Source organism: Macaca mulatta, chromosome 8, assembly GCF_049350105.2.
Source record: "Macaca mulatta isolate MMU2019108-1 chromosome 8, T2T-MMU8v2.0, whole genome shotgun sequence".
NCBI lineage: Eukaryota > Metazoa > Chordata > Mammalia > Primates > Cercopithecidae > Macaca > Macaca mulatta.
The window spans coordinates 96,223,350-96,238,939 of record NC_133413.1 but is presented as its reverse complement, the minus strand read 5'-3'; the positions used below and the strand labels follow the sequence as shown (position 1 = coordinate 96,238,939).

Sequence of the window (15,590 nt, the reverse complement as noted above, 5' to 3'; positions counted from 1 at the left end):
TGGATCAGGGTGTGTTTGTATATAGGTGTGTGGGGCTCACATATACAAATTAAATTAATGGTACTGTAAGCATTCAAACTATCAGTTTACTTTAGTTAGGTGCACATACACACACACACACACACGCACGCACACACACACACAAACACGTGTAAAATCAGCCACTCCACCAAAACTAGCTACTTAGCGTCTCATCTCTCATTGAAGATTCAAAATGGGAACATGGATTTAGACAGGCGTGATGATTCCTTCTCTCCTGGAGCCCAGTTGGAAGTCGCCTGACTGATTCAGACATTGTAATTGGTTGGTTGTGTGGAAGAATCCACTTTGACTCTCACCATACATACTCCTGGGAAGTCAGGTAGTGCAGCGGACAGAGCAAGGGCTCTGCAGCCAGGCTGACCGCACCTGACTTGTAGCTAGGATACCTCAGATAAACTGCTTAACACTTGTGCTTCAGTTTCCTCATCTGTAAAATGGGGATAAGAACGCTATCCCTCTCACAACTATTATGAGGACTAACTGGGTTAATAGGTGCAAAGTACCAAGTACATAATAAACGAACCACCAGTGCTCCTTACAATCATGAGCATTTGGCGCAGGTGAAGACGCATGGTTTCTTGAGGTATAAAATTAAGCTTTATTTACCTACCCATTGGGTTGTTCCAAGGGTTAATGATACAGTGTTCACGATTTCCCAATGTAAGCCATTTTAAGAAGGAAACATAGTTAACATGAATCGAATACCTACTATGTGCGATTGTTTCAAGGCCTGCCATGTGTTGCTTCATTCATGCCTTATCGTGACCTTATGATCACGCTTTAAAGATAAATACGTAGAAGCACAAAAACGTCCTTTGTCCAATATGACAAAGCCAGTAAGTGGTGGAAGTTGAATTTGAAGCCAGATGTGTAATTCCAGAGCCCAAGTGCTTCACCCACCTCAGCGTGGTGCCTCTACAGAAAAATAGGTAAGGGCACATGGAGGAGCAAATGCCTTTCCGTTGTTTTTAAATTCTTTTATTTTTTGAAATTCCTAGAGACATTGATTCTTTGCCAGCCCCCGGGGGTGGGGGAAAGCTCGGGTGGGGGAGGGGAGGTTCCGAAAGCCCCAGAGAAGAGGAAGACGCCCAGGAGGGAAGACTGGCAGGAGGCTGGGGGGCCAGGGGGCTGGCTTTGTTCTCAGAGATCATGGAAGTCCAGGTGGGCTGAGGGAGGCTAGCGGTGGAAGAAGGACAGAGGTCTGGGAGGGGCAGAGGGATGGGGCCAGGCGCGAGGGACCGCGGCAGGGACTCGGGGGCCTGGGAGTGGGGGCTCGGGGCTGGGGGAGGCGATTGGTGGAAGGATAGAGGTCTCGGAGGGGCAGAGGGATGGGGACAGTCGCGAGGGGCCGCGGCAGGGACTCCGGGGGACTGGGAGTCGGGGTCGGGGTTAGTCTTGGCTTTTTGCCCTCTCCTGCAAAACCGGCTGCTTCGGTTTCTGTCGCTTTGCGGCCAGGTGGACTGGGTTAGCTCTCGGGAGCGATCGCAGTTGTGGAAGAGGCCTGGGTCTGAGGACAGGCCAGGGCGGCGGGAGAGGCGGACGGGTGGCCTCGCTGGATCCCGGCGCGCTCTCGGACTTTCCACATCACCAGCTGCAGGCAGGCGTTTGCGTCCTGGCAGGAGTCGTGCCCGTCCTGGCTGTCCTGGATGATCTGTCCGAGGTAGTCGGCCGTGAGATTCCTTAGGGAGCGCTTGTAGGGGAAACCCCGGTAGTGCGGGAAGAGCACCGCCGTGTCCACCACGGTGCTGTGGATCAGCTTCAGGGCCAGCAGGTCGCTCTCCAGGCTGTGCCCGATGAGGAGGGTTTGGGCGCTGAAAAAGCTCAGCAGGATGGCTTGGACTTTCGGCAACGTGATGCTGGTCTGGGCGACGTCGGCCTCGGTCACGCCGGAAAACCTGGTGTTGTAGTCCACGATCTCGTTGTCGGGCTTGACGAAGGTGTCGTACACCACCCGCATGTCGGCGTCCACCACGGTGACACGGGTCAGCTCTAGGCCGTGCGTGGTGTAGCACATCTCACAGTCCAAGGCGTAGATTCCGGGATAAGCGTCTCTGGAAAACTCTTTCTTGAAGGTCTTCACGAAGCCATCCAGGCTCTCCTTGCGGCCGTCCCGCACGTGCTGCTTTGCCACCTGGCAGCCCACGGAGCCAGGAGCGGCTGCACAGCAGGTGTACTGGGTAAGCCGGCCTCCGGCCACTTGGCTGGAGCGGACCCTCCCCCAGTGGTAGTAACACACCTGGTCGCGTACACAGCGGCCCGAAGGGGACACCAGGTACTCGGTGCCACAGCGGCAGCAGACCCTGCGGGAGGAGTCGCCTGGCCCCTTCCCCTGGGCAGTGAAGAGGACGGCGCCTCCGGGCCGCTCGGGGTGCGGGAAGGGGTAGCCGTTCTCCTTGAGCTGCTCCCGAGTGAGCAGGAAGTCCTGGAGGCGGCTGTACAGAGCGGTCCTGCTGAGGCCGGGCATGGAGCTGGGGGTCAGGCCCTTCAGTCTCTTGAGGGCGTTCAGCACCACATTCAGGTAGACGTTCTTGTTGGGGCTGCGGTCGTGGGCCACCTTCTCCTCGTTCAGCGCCTTCTCCTTCGCCTCCTGCTCGGAGGCGCAGAACTGGAGACACTCTTTGGTGAGCAGTTGGAGATAGCCTCGGCGGATGACGGTGGGGACTCGGCACCCAGACTTTCGGAGGAGGATGGGTTTCTTCAGACTCCGTAAGGATGGACGATGGGCGATTCGCTTAGAGCTGTCGGTGGTGGAGGTCCTGTATGCCATCCCTGACCTGTTGTGCGTCTTCCATGGCTGTGTGCCGACCTTGGAGCCATCGGAGCGTTGGTGGCTGCTGGCCGCCAGGGTTCTCTTGGCATCTGTGGGACCTGTGTCCAAGCAAGGGCTGGGAAAGTGGGCGATCCTCTTCCTCTCCCTGGGGGCTGAGATGCGGACTGCGGGGGGCCTCTCTGTCAGCCTTGGGGCGGCTGGCGGCTGGCAGGCCGATGCCCTCTGCGCAGGGAAGTACCACGCCTCCGTCACCATCTTGGGCCACTCTGGGGCCACGGCCGGACCGCTATTCTGAGGCTCCGCCTGGATCCCCACAAGCGCTGAGGCCTGGTTGTACATCTGGGGCACCCAGAGCCCGAAGTTCCGGGCAGGCTGATGAGAGGGCAGTGGGAGCTCTAGAGCCTCGAGGGCCAGCTCCTCGGCCACCTTCTTAGCTTCTGGATATCCGGGTGGGAACCAGCAAGGAGCTGTGGCTCTCAACATCTTGCTGCCTTCTGGAGCACTGGCCTGGCTCTGCTGCTCTGCGGACTCGCGGGCTTCAGTGAGTGCCGCGGCCGCCGCGCCTCGCCTTTATATAGGCACAGGGCAGAGTGGGCGGGACTTCCTCTTGATTAGATTGGCACTTCAATCCAATCACACTAAACCCAATTAATTTTCCACCACACCGCAGCGTGGGAACGCCTCAGAGGGTCTGCGGATGGAATCAACTGGAACTCCTGGTTGCTACCCTTGGAGCTAGGTTGCTTTTCCTGAGTTAATTAACCGTCCCTGCCAAGCAGTCCTATCATGGCTACTGGTTCTGAGCTACATAGGAGTAAACTGAGCTTCAGGGAGGTTCGTCAACTTGCTCTGGCCCACACAGCACACCAGGGAGTCAGGATTGGGCCGGCAGTCTGCTGCACGTTGGAGGGCAGGACCTCGCTGGGGTGGCCTTTCCCTGCTCTGTGCACTCCTGCACTGTGGGCAATTTGAGGACAGGAAGTGGACGGCATCCACTTCTCTCCAAGGACATGGCCAACGTTCAACACAGGGGGTCTTCAAAAGGTTCACAGAAAATGGACATTGTGAAAAATCTCTGCATGGATTTCAGTTGTTTTACACTAAAACTTATACTAACTTGTTATAACCTTTCTGAACCAGATCCACTCTGAGGCACTAAGAAGCATGAGACACCCACTGAAAAGGACTCCTATCAGAGCAACACGAATTCCGCTAAAATGGCAGCAAAAACAAACATCAAATTTACGGTGAAGCTTGGGTGGAGGAATGAAGAATTCATTGATGTTTTATGTAAAGCTTATAAGGAGAGTCCCCCGAAGAAATCAGCTGTTGACGAAGGTACAGCTTGTTTTAAGAAGAGATGAGAAGATGTTGAAGATGAATCCTGCAGTGGCTATGAACACCATTGTGCCCAGATCAGCTTGCACCCGGGAGGCAGAGGATGTAGTGAGCCAACATCATGCCACTGCACTCCTGTCCGGGCGACGGGAGGGAAACTCTGTCAAAAAAAAAAAAAAAAAAAAAAAAAAAAACATACACATCCAATAGAATGCTATTTAAAAAAAAGGAAGGTGAACATGTCATTTGTAACATGAATGAGCCTAGACGATGTTATACTGAGTGAAATAAAGCCGAGGCCGGGCACGGTGGCTCATGCCTCTAATCCCGGTTCTTTGGCATGCCAAGACATGTGGAGCACTTGAGCCCAGGAGTTGGCGATCAACCTGGGCAACATGGAGGAAGCCCATCTCTAGAAAAAATACAACAATTAGCCAGGTGTGGTGTGGACGCCTGTGGTATTAGCTACTCAGGAGGCTGAAGTGGGAGGATCTCTTGACCGCGGGAGGTGGAGGCCATGGTGAGCCGTGTTTGTGTCACTGTACTCCAGCCTGGGTGACAGAGTGAGACCCCCTCTGGAAAGGTGAATAAATACGTGACAAAGTTGTAAAGAGCAAAGACAGAAAGACAAATGCTGCATGATCTCACTTCTACGTGGAATCTAACAAAATTGAACTCATGCTTGTAGAGAGCAGAAAGGTGGTTACCAGAGGCAGGGGCCGTGGAGGGACTCGGGAGATGTTAGTCAAACAATACAAAATTTCAGATAGGAATAGTTCTAGAGATCTACTGAACAGCATGACAACTATAGTTAATACCTAAGCATTGTATACTTGAAAACGGCTGTAAGTGTAGATTGTAAACATGTTCTCATCACAATGAAATATGTATGTGAGAAAATGAGTATGCTAATTAGCTCCATTTTGTCATTCCACAATGTATACATATATGAAACCTCACGTTGAATGCCATGAACATATATAATTTTTATTTTCAACTTAAAATTAAGTTTAAATAAATTATGAAAATTAAAAGAAATAACATACAATAAAAAAAAATATTTTATTTTTGAAATCTCCAAAGAAGGAGTCTATGTTATAAAGGAAAAGAAAATTCCAGCAACGGTAAAATCAATCAGAAATGCCCTACTTCAGTGCTTTCCTCAGTTTGTGTGACAGAGTGGAAATCCAGTTCTTCACTAAGTCATTGTTCTGGAACAGGGTGTGTTTGTATATAGGTGTGTGGGGGCTCACATATACAAATTAAATTAATGGTACTGTAAGCATTCAAACTATCAGTTTACTTTAGTGAGGTACACAGACACACACACACACACACGCACGCACGCACACACACACACACACACACACACAAACACGTGTAAAATCAGCCACTCCACCAAAACTAGCTACTTAGTGTCTCGTCTCTCATTGAAGATTCAAAATGGGAACATGGATTTAGAGAGGTGTGATGATTCCTTCTCTCCTGGAGCCCAGTTGGAAGTCGCCTGACTGATTCAGACATTGTAATTGGTTGGTTGTGTGGAAGAATCCACTTTGACTCTCACCATACATACTCCTGGGAAGTCAGGTAGTGCAGCGGACAGAGCAAGGGCTCTGCAGCCAGGCTGACTGCACCTGTCTTGTAGCTAGGATACCTCGGATAAACTGCTTAACACTTGTGCTTCAGTTTCCTCATCTGTAAAATGGGGATAAGAACGCTATTCCTCTCACAACTATTAAGAGGACTAACTGGCTTAATAGGTGCAAAGTACCAAGTACATAATAAACGAACCACCAGTGCTCCTTACAATCATGAGCATTTGGCGCAGGTGAAGACGCATGGTTTCTTGAGGTATAAAATTAAGCTTTATTTACCTACCCATTGGGTTGTTCCAAGGATTAATGATACAGTGTTCACGAATTCCCATTATAAGCTATTATAAGAAGGAAACAGAGTTAACATGAATGGAGTACCTACTATGTGCGATTGTTTCAAGGCTTGCCATGTGTTGCTTCATTCATTCCTCACCGTGACAATTATGATTACACATTAAAGAAAAAACGTAGACTCACAAAGACGTCTTTTGTCGAATATGACAAAGCCAGTAAGTGGTGTAAGTTGAATTTGAAGCCAGATGTGTAATTCCAGAGCCCAAGTGCTTCACCCACCTCAGCGTGGTGCCTCTACAGAAAAACAGGTAAGCGCACATGGAGGAGCAAATGCCTTTCCGTTGTTTTTAAATTCTTTTATTTTTACATTTGAAATTCCTAGAGACATTGATTCTGTGCCTGCCCCTGGGGGTGGGGGAAAGCTCGGGTGGGGGAGGGGAGGTTCCGAAAGCCCCAGAGAAGAGGAAGACGCCCAGGAGGGAAGACTGGCAGGAGGCTGGGGGGCCAGGGGGCTGGCTTTGTTCTCAGAGATCATGGAAGTCCAGGTGGGCTGAGGGAGGCTAGCGGTGGAAGAAGGACAGAGGTCTGGGAGGGGCAGAGGGATGGGGCCAGGCTCGAGGGACCGCGGCAGGGACTCGGGGGCCTGGGAGTGGGGGCTCGGGGCTGGGGGAGGCGATTGGTGGAAGGATAGAGGTCTGGGAGGGGCAGAGGGATGGGGGCAGTCGCGAGGGGCCGCGGTAGGTACTCCGGGGGACTGGGAGTCGGGGTCGGGGTTAGTCTTGGCTTTTTGCCCTTTGGGCGGGACTTCTCCTTGATTAGATTGGCACTTCAATCCAATCACTCTAAACCCAATTAATATTCCACCACACCGCAGCTTGGGAACGCCTCAGAGGGTCTGCGGATGGAATCAACTGGAACTCCTGGTTGCTACCCTTGGAGCTAGGTTGCTTTTCCTGAGTTAATTAACCGTCCCTGCCAAGCAGTCCTATCATGGCTACTGGTTCTGAGCTACATAGGAGTAAACTGAGCTTCAGGGAGGTTCGTCAACTTGCTCTGGCCCACACAGCACACCAGGGAGTCAGGATTGGGCCGGCAGTCTGCTGCACGCTGGAGGGCAGGACCTCTCTGGGGTGGCCTTTCCCTGCTCTGTGCACTCCTGCACTGTGGGCAATTTGAGGACAGGAAGTGGACGGCATCCACTTCTCTCCAAGGACCTGGCCAACGTTTAACACAGGGGGTCTTCAAAAGGTTCACAGAAAATGGACGTTGTGAAAAATCTCTGCATGGATTTCAGTTGTTTTACACTAAAACAAACTTATACTAACTTGTTATAACCTTTCTGAACCAGATCCACTCTGAGGCACTAAGAAGGATGAGACACCCACTGAAAAGGCCTCCTATCAGAGCAACACGAATTCCGCTAAAATGGCAGCAAAAACAAACATCAAATTTACGGTGAAGCTTGGGTGGAGGAATGAAGAATTCATTGATGTTTTATGTAAAGCTTATAAGGAGAGTCCCCCGAAGAAATCAGCTGTTGACGAAGGTACAGCTTGTTTTAAGAAGAGATGAGAAGATGTTGAAGATGAATCCTGCAGTGGCTATGAACACCATTGTGCCCAGATCAGCTTGCACCTGGGAGGCAGAGGATGTAGTGAGCCAACATCATGCCACTGCACTCCTGTCCGGGCGACGGGAGGGAAACTCTGTCAAAAAAAAAAAAAAAAAAAAAAGACATACACATCCAATAGAATGCTATTTAAAAAAAAAGAAGGGAAACATGTCATTTGTAACATCAATGAGCCTAGACGATGTTATACTGAGTGTAATAAAGCCGAGGCCGGGCACGGTGGCTCATGCCTCTAATCCCGGTTCTTTGGCATGCCAAGACAGGTGGAGCACTTGAGCCCAGGAGTTGGCGATCAACCTGGGCAACATGGAGGAAGCCCATCTCTAGAAAAAATACAACAATTAGCCAGGTGTGGTGTGGACGCCTGTGGTATTAGCTACTCAGGAGGCTGAAGTGGGAGGATCTCTTGACCGCGGGAGGTGGAGGCCATGGTGAGCCGTGTTTGTGTCACTGTACTCCAGCCAGGGTGACAGAGTGAGACCTTGTCTGGAAAGATGAATAAATACGTGACAAAGTTGTAAAGAGCAAGCACAGAAAGACAAATGCTGCATGATCTCACTTCTACGTGGAATCTAACAAAATTGAACTCATGCTTGTAGAGAGCAGAATGGTGGTTACCCGAGGCAGGGGCCCAGGAGGGATGGGGGAGATGTTAGTCAAACAATATAAAGTTTCAGATAGGAATAGTTCTAGAGATCTACTGAACAGCATGATAACTATAGTTAATAACTAAGCATTGTATACTTGAAAACAGCTGTAAGTGTAGATTGTAAACATGTTCTCATCACAATGAAATATGTATGTGAGGAAATGAGTATGCTAATTAGCTCCATTTTGTCATTCCACAACGTATACATATATGAAACCTCATGTTGAACGACATGAACATATAATTTTTATTTTCAACTTAAAATTAAAATTTAAAATTTAAATAAATTATGAAAATTAAAAGAAATATCGCACAATAAAAAAAAAGACTTTATTTATGGAATCTCCACAGAAGGAGTCTATGTTGTAAAGGAAAATTCCAGCAATGGTAAAATCAATCAGAAATGCCCTACTTCAGTGCTTTCCTGAATTTGTGTGACAGAGTGGAAATCCCGTTCTTCACTAAGTCATTGTTCTGGATCAGGGTGTGTTTGTATATAGGTGTGTGGGGCTCACATATACAAATTAAATTAATGGTACTGTAAGCATTCAAACTATCAGTTTACTTTAGTTAGGTGCACATACACACACACACACACACGCACGCACACACACACACAAACACGTGTAAAATCAGCCACTCCACCAAAACTAGCTACTTAGCGTCTCATCTCTCATTGAAGATTCAAAATGGGAACATGGATTTAGACAGGCGTGATGATTCCTTCTCTCCTGGAGCCCAGTTGGAAGTCGCCTGACTGATTCAGACATTGTAATTGGTTGGTTGTGTGGAAGAATCCACTTTGACTCTCACCATACATACTCCTGGAAAGTCAGGTAGTGCAGCGGACAGAGCAAGGGCTCTGCAGCCAGGCTGACCGCACCTGACTTGTAGCTAGGATACCTCAGATAAACTGCTTAACACTTGTGCTTCAGTTTCCTCATCTGTAAAATGGGGATAAGAACGCTATCCCTCTCACAACTATTATGAGGACTAACTGGGTTAATAGGTGCAAAGTACCAAGTACATAATAAACGAACCACCAGTGCTCCTTACAATCATGAGCATTTGGCGCAGGTGAAGACGCATGGTTTCTTGAGGTATAAAATTAAGCTTTATTTACCTACCCATTGGGTTGTTCCAAGGGTTAATGATACAGTGTTCACGATTTCCCAATGTAAGCCATTTTAAGAAGGAAACATAGTTAACATGAATCGAATACCTACTATGTGCGATTGTTTCAAGGCCTGCCATGTGTTGCTTCATTCATGCCTTATCGTGACCTTATGATCACGCTTTAAAGATAAATACGTAGAAGCACAAAAACGTCCTTTGTCCAATATGACAAAGCCAGTAAGTGGTGGAAGTTGAATTTGAAGCCAGATGTGTAATTCCAGAGCCCAAGTGCTTCACCCACCTCAGCGTGGTGCCTCTACAGAAAAATAGGTAAGGGCACATGGAGGAGCAAATGCCTTTCCGTTGTTTTTAAATTCTTTTATTTTTTGAAATTCCTAGAGACATTGATTCTTTGCCAGCCCCCGGGGGTGGGGGAAAGCTCGGGTGGGGGAGGGGAGGTCCCGAAAGCCCCAGAGAAGAGGAAGACGCCCAGGAGGGAAGACTGGCAGGAGGCTGGGGGGCCAGGGGGCTGGCTTTGTTCTCAGAGATCATGGAAGTCCAGGTGGGCTGAGGGAGGCTAGCGGTGGAAGAAGGACAGAGGTCTGGGAGGGGCAGAGGGATGGGGCCAGGCGCGAGGGACCGCGGCAGGGACTCGGGGGCCTGGGAGTGGGGGCTCGGGGCTGGGGGAGGCGATTGGTGGAAGGATAGAGGTCTCGGAGGGGCAGAGGGATGGGGACAGTCGCGAGGGGCCGCGGCAGGGACTCCGGGGGACTGGGAGTCGGGGTCGGGGTTAGTCTTGGCTTTTTGCCCTCTCCTGCAAAACCGGCTGCTTCGGTTTCTGTCGCTTTGCGGCCAGGTGGACTGGGTTAGCTCTCGGGAGCGATCGCAGTTGTGGAAGAGGCCTGGGTCTGAGGACAGGCCAGGGCGGCGGGAGAGGCGGACGGGTGGCCTCGCTGGATCCCGGCGCGCTCTCGGACTTTCCACATCACCAGCTGCAGGCAGGCGTTTGCGTCCTGGCAGGAGTCGTGCCCGTCCTGGCTGTCCTGGATGATCTGTCCGAGGTAGTCGGCCGTGAGATTCCTTAGGGAGCGCTTGTAGGGGAAACCCCGGTAGTGCGGGAAGAGCACCGCCGTGTCCACCACGGTGCTGTGGATCAGCTTCAGGGCCAGCAGGTCGCTCTCCAGGCTGTGCCCGATGAGGATGGTTTGGGCGCTGAAAAAGCTCAGCAGGATGGCTTGGACTTTCGGCAACGTGATGCTGGTCTGGGCGACGTCGGCCTCGGTCACGCCGGAAAACCTGGTGTTGTAGTCCACGATCTCGTTGTCGGGCTTGACGAAGGTGTCGTACACCACCCGCATGTCGGCGTCCACCACGGTGACACGGGTCAGCTCTAGGCCGTGCGTGGTGTAGCACATCTCACAGTCCAAGGCGTAGATTCCGGGATAAGCGTCTCTGGAAAACTCTTTCTTGAAGGTCTTCACGAAGCCATCCAGGCTCTCCTTGCGGCCGTCCCGCACGTGCTGCTTTGCCACCTGGCAGCCCACGGAGCCAGGAGCGGCTGCACAGCAGGTGTACTGGGTAAGCCGGCCTCCGGCCACTTGGCTGGAGCGGACCCTCCCCCAGTGGTAGTAACACACCTGGTCGCGTACACAGCGGCCCGAAGGGGACACCAGGTACTCGGTGCCACAGCGGCAGCAGACCCTGCGGGAGGAGTCGCCTGGCCCCTTCCCCTGGGCAGTGAAGAGGACGGCGCCTCCGGGCCGCTCGGGGTGCGGGAAGGGGTAGCCGTTCTCCTTGAGCTGCTCCCGAGTGAGCAGGAAGTCCTGGAGGCGGCTGTACAGAGCGGTCCTGCTGAGGCCGGGCATGGAGCTGGGGGTCAGGCCCTTCAGTCTCTTGAGGGCGTTCAGCACCACATTCAGGTAGACGTTCTTGTTGGGGCTGCGGTCGTGGGCCACCTTCTCCTCGTTCAGCGCCTTCTCCTTCGCCTCCTGCTCGGAGGCGCAGAACTGGAGACACTCTTTGGTGAGCAGTTGGAGATAGCCTCGGCGGATGACGGTGGGGACTCGGCACCCAGACTTTCGGAGGAGGATGGGTTTCTTCAGACTCCGTAAGGATGGACGATGGGCGATTCGCTTAGAGCTGTCGGTGGTGGAGGTCCTGTATGCCATCCCTGACCTGTTGTGCGTCTTCCATGGCTGTGTGCCGACCTTGGAGCCATCGGAGCGTTGGTGGCTGCTGGCCGCCAGGGTTCTCTTGGCATCTGTGGGACCTGTGTCCAAGCAAGGGCTGGGAAAGTGGGCGATCCTCTTCCTCTCCCTGGGGGCTGAGATGCGGACTGCGGGGGGCCTCTCTGTCAGCCTTGGGGCGGCTGGCGGCTGGCAGGCCGATGCCCTCTGCGCAGGGAAGTACCACGCCTCCGTCACCATCTTGGGCCACTCTGGGGCCACGGCCGGACCGCTATTCTGAGGCTCCGCCTGGATCCCCACAAGCGCTGAGGCCTGGTTGTACATCTGGGGCACCCAGAGCCCGAAGTTCCGGGCAGGCTGATGAGAGGGCAGTGGGAGCTCTAGAGCCTCGAGGGCCAGCTCCTCGGCCACCTTCTTAGCTTCTGGATATCCGGGTGGGAACCAGCAAGGAGCTGTGGCTCTCAACATCTTGCTGCCTTCTGGAGCACTGGCCTGGCTCTGCTGCTCTGCGGACTCGCGGGCTTCAGTGAGTGCCGCGGCCGCCGCGCCTCGCCTTTATATAGGCACAGGGCAGAGTGGGCGGGACTTCCTCTTGATTAGATTGGCACTTCAATCCAATCACACTAAACCCAATTAATTTTCCACCACACCGCAGCGTGGGAACGCCTCAGAGGGTCTGCGGATGGAATCAACTGGAACTCCTGGTTGCTACCCTTGGAGCTAGGTTGCTTTTCCTGAGTTAATTAACCGTCCCTGCCAAGCAGTCCTATCATGGCTACTGGTTCTGAGCTACATAGGAGTAAACTGAGCTTCAGGGAGGTTCGTCAACTTGCTCTGGCCCACACAGCACACCAGGGAGTCAGGATTGGGCCGGCAGTCTGCTGCACGTTGGAGGGCAGGACCTCGCTGGGGTGGCCTTTCCCTGCTCTGTGCACTCCTGCACTGTGGGCAATTTGAGGACAGGAAGTGGACGGCATCCACTTCTCTCCAAGGACATGGCCAACGTTCAACACAGGGGGTCTTCAAAAGGTTCACAGAAAATGGACATTGTGAAAAATCTCTGCATGGATTTCAGTTGTTTTACACTAAAACTTATACTAACTTGTTATAACCTTTCTGAACCAGATCCACTCTGAGGCACTAAGAAGCATGAGACACCCACTGAAAAGGACTCCTATCAGAGCAACACGAATTCCGCTAAAATGGCAGCAAAAACAAACATCAAATTTACGGTGAAGCTTGGGTGGAGGAATGAAGAATTCATTGATGTTTTATGTAAAGCTTATAAGGAGAGTCCCCCGAAGAAATCAGCTGTTGACGAAGGTACAGCTTGTTTTAAGAAGAGATGAGAAGATGTTGAAGATGAATCCTGCAGTGGCTATGAACACCATTGTGCCCAGATCAGCTTGCACCCGGGAGGCAGAGGATGTAGTGAGCCAACATCATGCCACTGCACTCCTGTCCGGGCGACGGGAGGGAAACTCTGTCAAAAAAAAAAAAAAAAAAAAAAAAAAAAACATACACATCCAATAGAATGCTATTTAAAAAAAAGGAAGGTGAACATGTCATTTGTAACATGAATGAGCCTAGACGATGTTATACTGAGTGAAATAAAGCCGAGGCCGGGCACGGTGGCTCATGCCTCTAATCCCGGTTCTTTGGCATGCCAAGACATGTGGAGCACTTGAGCCCAGGAGTTGGCGATCAACCTGGGCAACATGGAGGAAGCCCATCTCTAGAAAAAATACAACAATTAGCCAGGTGTGGTGTGGACGCCTGTGGTATTAGCTACTCAGGAGGCTGAAGTGGGAGGATCTCTTGACCGCGGGAGGTGGAGGCCATGGTGAGCCGTGTTTGTGTCACTGTACTCCAGCCTGGGTGACAGAGTGAGACCCCCTCTGGAAAGGTGAATAAATACGTGACAAAGTTGTAAAGAGCAAAGACAGAAAGACAAATGCTGCATGATCTCACTTCTACGTGGAATCTAACAAAATTGAACTCATGCTTGTAGAGAGCAGAAAGGTGGTTACCAGAGGCAGGGGCCGTGGAGGGACTCGGGAGATGTTAGTCAAACAATACAAAATTTCAGATAGGAATAGTTCTAGAGATCTACTGAACAGCATGACAACTATAGTTAATACCTAAGCATTGTATACTTGAAAACAGCTGTAAGTGTAGATTGTAAACATGTTCTCATCACAATGAAATATGTATGTGAGAAAATGAGTATGCTAATTAGCTCCATTTTGTCATTCCACAATGTATACATATATGAAACCTCACGTTGAATGCCATGAACATATATAATTTTTATTTTCAACTTAAAATTAAGTTTAAATAAATTATGAAAATTAAAAGAAATAACATACAATAAAAAAAAATATTTTATTTTTGAAATCTCCAAAGAAGGAGTCTATGTTATAAAGGAAAAGAAAATTCCAGCAACGGTAAAATCAATCAGAAATGCCCTACTTCAGTGCTTTCCTCAGTTTGTGTGACAGAGTGGAAATCCAGTTCTTCACTAAGTCATTGTTCTGGAACAGGGTGTGTTTGTATATAGGTGTGTGGGGGCTCACATATACAAATTAAATTAATGGTACTGTAAGCATTCAAACTATCAGTTTACTTTAGTGAGGTACACAGACACACACACACACACACGCACGCACGCACACACACACACACACACACACACAAACACGTGTAAAATCAGCCACTCCACCAAAACTAGCTACTTAGTGTCTCGTCTCTCATTGAAGATTCAAAATGGGAACATGGATTTAGAGAGGTGTGATGATTCCTTCTCTCCTGGAGCCCAGTTGGAAGTCGCCTGACTGATTCAGACATTGTAATTGGTTGGTTGTGTGGAAGAATCCACTTTGACTCTCACCATACATACTCCTGGGAAGTCAGGTAGTGCAGCGGACAGAGCAAGGGCTCTGCAGCCAGACTGACTGCACCTGTCTTGTAGCTAGGATACCTCGGATAAACTGCTTAACACTTGTGCTTCAGTTTCCTCATCTGTAAAATGGGGATAAGAACGCTATTCCTCTCACAACTATTAAGAGGACTAACTGGCTTAATAGGTGCAAAGTACCAAGTACATAATAAACGAACCACCAGTGCTCCTTACAATCATGAGCATTTGGCGCAGGTGAAGACGCATGGTTTCTTGAGGTATAAAATTAAGCTTTATTTACCTACCCATTGGGTTGTTCCAAGGATTAATGATACAGTGTTCACGAATTCCCATTATAAGCTATTATAAGAAGGAAACAGAGTTAACATGAATCGAATACCTACTATGTGCGATTGTTTCAACGCTTGCCATGTGTTGCTTCATTCATTCCTCACCGTGACAATTATGATTACACATTAAAGAAAAAACGTAGACTCACAAAGACGTCTTTTGTCGAATATGACAAAGCCAGTAAGTGGTGTAAGTTGAATTTGAAGCCAGATGTGTAATTCCAGAGCCCAAGTGCTTCACCCACCTCAGCGTGGTGCCTCTACAGAAAAACAGGTAAGCGCACATGGAGGAGCAAATGCCTTTCCGTTGTTTTTAAATTCTTTTATTTTTACATTTGAAATTCCTAGAGACATTGATTCTGTGCCTGCCCCTGGGGGTGGGGGAAAGCTCGGGTGGGGGAGGGGAGGTTCCGAAAGCCCCAGAGAAGAGGAAGACGCCCAGGAGGGAAGACTGGCAGGAGGCTGGGGGGCCAGGGGGCTGGCTTTGTTCTCAGAGATCATGGAAGTCCAGGTGGGCTGAGGGAGGCTAGCGGTGGAAGAAGGACAGAGGTCTGGGAGGGGCAGAGGGATGGGGCCAGGCTCGAGGGACCGCGGCAGGGACTCGGGGGCCTGGGAGTGGGGGCTCGGGGCTGGGGGAGGCGATTGGTGGAAGGATAGAGGTCTGGGAGGGGCAGAGGGATGGGGGCAGTCGCGAGGGGCCGCGGTAGGTACTCCGGGG

The 15,590-nt window shown here is 50.7% G+C and overlaps 1 protein-coding gene and 1 pseudogene across 2 annotated transcripts; both read right to left on the bottom strand.

Annotated features, from left to right (window-relative positions):
* Positions 1-1,218: 1,218 nt before the first annotated feature.
* On the bottom strand, positions 1,219-4,338 carry LOC720371 (exonuclease GOR pseudogene; annotated as a pseudogene). Its single transcript, XR_013396864.1, has one exon. The product of XR_013396864.1 is annotated as an exonuclease GOR pseudogene (transcript).
* A 5,676-nt stretch (positions 4,339-10,014) lies between these two features.
* Positions 10,015-13,134, bottom strand: LOC144330582 (exonuclease GOR-like). The gene is given in 3 exon segments (XM_077942782.1): positions 10,015-10,220; positions 10,223-10,256; positions 10,259-13,134. Coding segments are annotated over 3 exon segments (2,073 nt in total). The 5' UTR covers positions 12,092-13,134.
* Positions 13,135-15,590: the final 2,456 nt, after the last annotated feature.